Source organism: Chiloscyllium plagiosum, chromosome 19, assembly GCF_004010195.1.
Source record: "Chiloscyllium plagiosum isolate BGI_BamShark_2017 chromosome 19, ASM401019v2, whole genome shotgun sequence".
Taxonomy (NCBI): domain Eukaryota; kingdom Metazoa; phylum Chordata; class Chondrichthyes; order Orectolobiformes; family Hemiscylliidae; genus Chiloscyllium; species Chiloscyllium plagiosum.
Window position 1 is genome coordinate 68,633,133 of NC_057728.1, and position 6,284 is coordinate 68,639,416.

A 6,284-nucleotide genomic window follows, 5' to 3' on the forward strand; every position below is an offset into this window, starting at 1 on the left:
CCACTCCGGCCTATCACCTTCACCTTGACCTCCTTCCACCTATCGCATTTCCAACGCCCCTCCCTGAAGTCCCTCCTCCCTGCCTTTTACTTTAGCCTGCTTGGCACACTCTCCTCATTCCTGAAGAAGGGCTCATGCCCGAAACGTTGATTCTCCTGCTCCTTGGATGCTGCCTGACCTGCTGCGCTTTTCCAGCAACACACTTTCAGCTCTTATCTCCAGCATCTGCAGTCCTCACTTTCTCCTCTAGGTTAATTTTGGGTCATGAAGATGAGGAAATATCAGTGGGGGTAGATTAGATTAGATTACATTACAGTGTGGAAACAGGCCCTTCGGCCCAACAAGTCCACACCGACCCGCCGAAGCGCAACCCACCCATACCCCTAACCTAACACTATGGGCAATTTAGCATGGCCAATTCACCTGACCTGCACATCTTTGGACTGTGGGAGGAAACCGGTGCACCCGGAGGAAACCCACGCAGACATGGGGAGAACGTGCAAACTCCACACAGTCAGTCGCCTGAGGCGGGAATTGAACCCGGCTCTCTGGCGCTGTGAGGCAGCAGTGCTAACCACCGTGCCACCCACAACATCCAAGATTCCAATGGAAATGACAAGATCAAATTCTCAACTGGGTGAAGGTTGTAATTTTTAAAATAATATCTGATATGATTTGGCCAAAATGGGCTGGGAGCAGATACTTTGAGGTACATTTGTCGCAGAACAGTGGTAACATTCAATAAGGAAATGAGTAGTACAGAACTAACATAGTCTAAGAAAGAAAACGTATGAGACCACCAAATTCTGTAAACCTTGGATGTCAAGAGACATACAGCATTGGATTAAGAACGGTGGATCACAGCAATTACCAAAGCTCAAAACTGCAGCAGAAGTAGATTTAAGGTAAGGGCACATGTTTTTAAGAAGATGAGGTGAAACATTTTCACACACAGGATATTGGGAATTGGGATCTTACTTTCTGTAAGTGGCTGAGGCAGAAATGTTCATAACAACATATAAGAAATATTTAGATGTGCATTTGCAATGCCAAGGCAGACATATTTATCGACCAAGTGCTGGAAAATGAGGTGAGAATGGACAGTTGGCTGTTTTGTACTGTTGCTATTACAATGAACTGAAGGACATTTATTTTACACTCTGTGACTATGACGCCAAGCAATGTAAAAACAGTCTTTCTCGGAAGGAATTGATTGATGTATCAAAATGTTTCTTGGTTTCTACTGTTCAATATTGCTACCCAAATTAGAAGTAATTTGAATAATTGTATGTGCGCAAATCTCTGCTGCCAGTGTTAAATGAGTTTAAGTGGCTACGTGGCCACAATTGTCAATTTTTTTGGTGAGCAAGAATCCCATAGGATATTTTAATCAACCTGTTCAGACACGTTATCAGGAGAGCTGGGACTTGAACCTTCTGGCCCAGAAGTAGGAACATTACCACTGCACTATAAATCCCCACAGCTAATATAAATTACCCCCAGTTTGCCTAATTTTTCAAATTCCTGTTGATCTGGCTCATTTTAATTGAACATGAATGGCAAACTCATTGTTAATGTGTTAAAATTCACTGAATCATGTGCTTTCAGTTGTGCGCTGAGGTATTTTGACGTCAGAATGTCAGGTGTTTCCACTCCGTGTGTAAGAAACAGCTGCTTGTTGTTCTATCTCCTGAGTTCACTATTAGTTTGGAATATTTTAATTGTTTATAAATTCTATCACTTCAGACCACTATAGGTATTCACACTGGGGAAGTGGTCACAGGTGTAATAGGCCAGAGGATGCCTCGCTACTGTTTGTTTGGAAATACCGTTAACCTAACAAGCAGGACAGAAACCACAGGAGAAAAAGGGAGAATCAACATTTCAGAATATACATATAGGTGAGCAGCTGTTCAATCTGTAATAATTAAATTTCTGTCTGTTTGCATTTTCTGATTGTGATGATTTTATTTAGTCTGCAGAGCCTGTCCCATTCTGCCCCAACCTCCTACTGGGCCTCAGGCCTGTATCCCCAAGCCTTGCTTCAGCCTCATTTACTGGACTGCTGGCCCATTGCTTTCTCAATTCATTGGCCTACTTCTGGACTTCTGATAACGCTGAGGGGAAGAAAAACGGGAACAGCATCAAAGGGGTCACAATGATGGGGGATCTCCTCTGCTCTAGAAGAAACCAACCCCAATCTGTCCAATCTCTCTTCATAACTGAAATCTTCTAGCCCAAGTAATCTGGTAAATGACTGTACCTCCTTGTGTGGATTCCAGAACTGCACACAATACTCTAACTGCCACCCTCACCAACACTTTGTTAGTTCCAGCAAATTTGCCCTACTCTTAAACTAATGAAGGAATCATACCATATGCTGCCTTAGCTACTTTATCTACCTGTCCTGATACCTCAAGGGCTTAGTGTACATGCAAACCAAGGTCTCTTTGATCCTCTGAACTATAACTTATCATGTATTCCCTTGCCTTGGTTGGCCTGCTATGTATCCAGTTTGAATTCCATTTGCCACAGATCAGCCCATTTGACTAGCTCATCTATCTTGTCTTGTCAGCTAAGACTATCTTCAGGACATTCCAGATAGCCTCCTATTTCAAGGAGTGCCATTTCCCCTCCTATGTGATCAACAATGCCCCTCCAGCACATCATCTCCACTTCTTGCACCTTCATCCTTGAATCCTACCCTTCCAACTTCAACAAGGATGGAATTCCCCTGGTCCTCACCTTCCACCCTAACAATCTCCAGATACAGCACATATCCACTGTCATTTCTGCCACCTACAATCAGATCCCACCACCAGACACCACCAGAGATCTATTTCCCTCACCAACCCTCTCAGCATTCCCAGAGATCATTCCATGTGCAACACCCACCAACTCACCCCCCACTCCTGGTACCTTCCCTTGCCACCACAAGAGGTGTAAAACCTGCATCCACATCTCACCCCTCACCCCCGTCCAAGAGGATCCTACCACATCCGGCAGAGATTTTCCTACACAACCAAACAGTGTCCATTCTTCTCGATGTTGTCGCTTCTGCATTGGGGAAACAGACGCCAGCTCATGGATTGTTTCAGGGAACATCTCTATGACACGCACCAAACAACCCCACCACCCTGTGACTGATCACTAAAACTCCTCCTCCCACTCTGCCAAGGACATGCAGGTCCTGGGCCACCGCCTCCACCAAATCCTAGTCACCCAAGGAATGCAGGAAGAATGCCTCATTTTCTGTGTTGGGACTCTCCAACCACACAGCATCAACGTCGACTTCATGAGTTTCCTTATCTCCTCTCCCCAACTCATCCCCAATCCAATCCTCCAACTCGGCACCACCCTCTTGATCTGTTCTTAGCCATCCCTCCCTGCACCCCCCACAACATTCCTGACGAAGGGCTTATGCCTGAATGTCAACTCCTCTGCTTCTCCTTGCCTGATCTGCTTTGCTTTTCCAGGGACACACCTTTTGACTTTGATCTCTAGCATCTGCAGTCCTCACTGGCTCCTAAGATTATGTTCTTGACTATTTAACACTCCACCAATTTTTGTATCATCTGCAAACTTACTGATCTTATGTTCAAGTCTAAATCATTGAACCCTGTGGGACTCCACTGGATACAGACATCTCCTTGGAAAAATGTCCCTCAACCTGAATTTTCTGTTTCCTGCTCAGCCAATTGTAGATCTAATTTACCAAATTTCCTTGGATCCCTTGGGCTTTCCTTGGATACCTTTGCTATCAAACTCCCATGTGGAAACTTACCATAAGTCTTGCTGAAGTCAAAGTAGACAGCAACAAAAGCATGGCCCTCATCTGCACACCTGGTCACCTCTTTGAAAAATTCAGTCATGTAGATCAGATGTGACCTTCACTTAACTAAACCATGCTGATTATTCTTGGTTCATCCCTTCCTCTCCAAATGGAGACTGATTCTAACCCTTAGAATTGCTTCCCTGCCATTAGGGTTAGACTGACTGGCCTTTAGTTTCCTGGTTTGTCTCTTGCTCCCTTCTTGATATCAAAAATGGTACCACATTGGCTGCATCTCTCCTGTGGTCAGAGAAGAATTGGAAATTTTTGCAAGTAACTTTTGCTATTTCCTCCCTTACCTCACTGAAAACCTTGGGACACAGAATCATCTTCATATCCTTCACATTTTCTGTTCTTTCTGGTTTAGCTTTGTTCCAAGTTGCGCTGAAAATGAGTTAAATGATCCTAATCATCAACCTGTTTCATAATTAGGTGCCTAATGAGTCCGGAGAACTCAGATGAACAGTTTCAACTCGAGTACAGAAATCTGATTAACATGAAGGGTAAGAAAGAGCCCATGAAGGTTTGGTTCCTGTCCAGAAAATACAAAGGGTAAAATGTGATTCATCAAGGAATAATTTACCATTTGGACCTTTTTCAACAGTGGAAGAAAGAATTTAATAAATGAAGAATTAACATTCGCAATTGAAATATAATCATTTTATATACATTGTGGCAAGTACAAAGTTGTTCAGTCTTAAGGTTGCAAAGAATTTTTTCTCATTATTCTTCAGTAAATGTCATGTAAATCAATTAACACCATGTAGGATTTAGCTGCTTTTCTAAACAAGGACTTGCTGATCTGTCAAGTTTGGCTATGACATGCTAAGTAATTAAGGATATTTATGTTCTGCAGAGTCAGCTACAAAGTACCATTTTGCATGAGACCGGTAAAAATAGACACTGCTGTCAGTATGTTGCCAACACCCATGTACTCCGTCAAGCTAGTTAATTCATTACCTAACCAATTTAGGATATTGAATGGGAGGAGATATTGAGGAGCAAGTGTAAATGGGAGGGGATATTGGGGAGGGAGTGTAAATGGGAGGGGATATTGGGGAGGGAGGTAAAAATTGATGAAAGCTTCTGCTGTCCTTTTTTTAGATTAGATTAGATTAGATTACTTACAGTGTGGAAACAGGCCCTTCGGCCCAACAAGTCCACACCGCCCCGCCGAAGCGCAACCCGCCCATACCCCTACATTTACCCCTTACCTAACACTGCGGGCAATTTAGCATGGCCAATTCACCTGACCTGCACATCTTTGGACCGTGGGAGGAAACCGGAGCACCCGGAGGAAACCCACACAGACAAGGGGAGAATGTGCAAACTCCACACAGTCAGTCGCCTGAGGCGGGAATTGAACCCCGGTCTCTGGCGCTGTGAGGCAGCAGTGCTAACCACTGTGCCACCGTGCCACCCACTGCCACCGTGCCACCCACGGTGTCCTGATGTAAGATGATGAATCAGGACTAAATTTTGTAGTAAAAATTAGCCACACTTTAGGATTTAGGTTGCATAAAGCTCAGATTATACTCTAGAAGCAAGGTTGCTCTTGTTATTTGTCTGACAAGGATCAAGCAAAGATTTTACTCTGGGTGGCTGGCAAATTCTAGAAATAGCAGCGATCCATTATAAATATGTCTTCCTTTTCCAGTGGGTTTCTCGCAAACGGCAGCATATAATTGGTGAAACCGCAAGAATTTCCAAATCTTAGAAACCTGTCTGTAGTTACTTTTTGTAAGTATGTTACAGTAATGTTTTGTAGTAACTGATATTGCACGTTGATTTGAGAATCTTCAGAGCGGCATCTCACATGACACTTTTCATCCAAAGCCACAAATATGGTTCAGCACATATAGACAATGCTGAAATATTCCACTGGAGCACACCTGCTGAAAAGTTTCACTGCAACCTGTACTACAATGTTTTAGAGTAGCATGGAGTACCTTTATTTTGTCATTTCTACCATAAACAACAGATACAGTAAAAATGAGACCGCGTTCCCCCAGGACCGAAGGTGCTACATGGACAGCACAAACTGCACAACTCTACATGGTATTTAGTGCATAAGAAGTTCAAAACGTGTGAGTTAGTGTAATAAAAGAATGATAAAAGACATTTTTCAAGCAACAATTCAAGATTGTGCAAAGAATTTCAGTTGGGAAAGAGTCCGAACATACGGTGTTAAGACGAAACTGTTGCACAGTCTGGTTGTGAGAGACCGAATGCTCCGGTATCTTCTGCCAGATGGCAGGAGAGAGAAGAGTTTGAGTGAGAGGTGTGTGGGATCTTCCACAATGCTCTTAGCCTTTTGAATGCAGCATGTGGTGTAAATGTCTGTAATGGAGGGAGGGAGACCCCGATGATCCTCTCAGCTGTCCTCTGTTGTTATAGGGTCTTATGCTCAGAGACAATACAATTCCTGAAACAGGCAGTGATGCAGCAGCTC

General features: G+C 43.6%; 1 protein-coding gene across 3 annotated transcripts in view; it reads left to right on the forward strand.

The window, feature by feature from the left end:
* Positions 1-4,826, forward strand: part of gucy1b1 (guanylate cyclase 1 soluble subunit beta 1) — a 194,181-nt gene extending 189,355 nt beyond the window's left edge. For all 3 annotated transcript variants that reach the window (XM_043708804.1, XM_043708805.1, XM_043708806.1), the window contains 2 exons: positions 1,747-1,901; positions 4,265-4,826. In XM_043708804.1, the coding sequence (XP_043564739.1) occupies positions 1,747-1,901; positions 4,265-4,388 (279 nt within the window). In that variant the 3' untranslated portion in view covers positions 4,389-4,826. The remainder of the gene's footprint in view (positions 1-1,746; positions 1,902-4,264) is intronic.
* Positions 4,827-6,284: the final 1,458 nt, after the last annotated feature.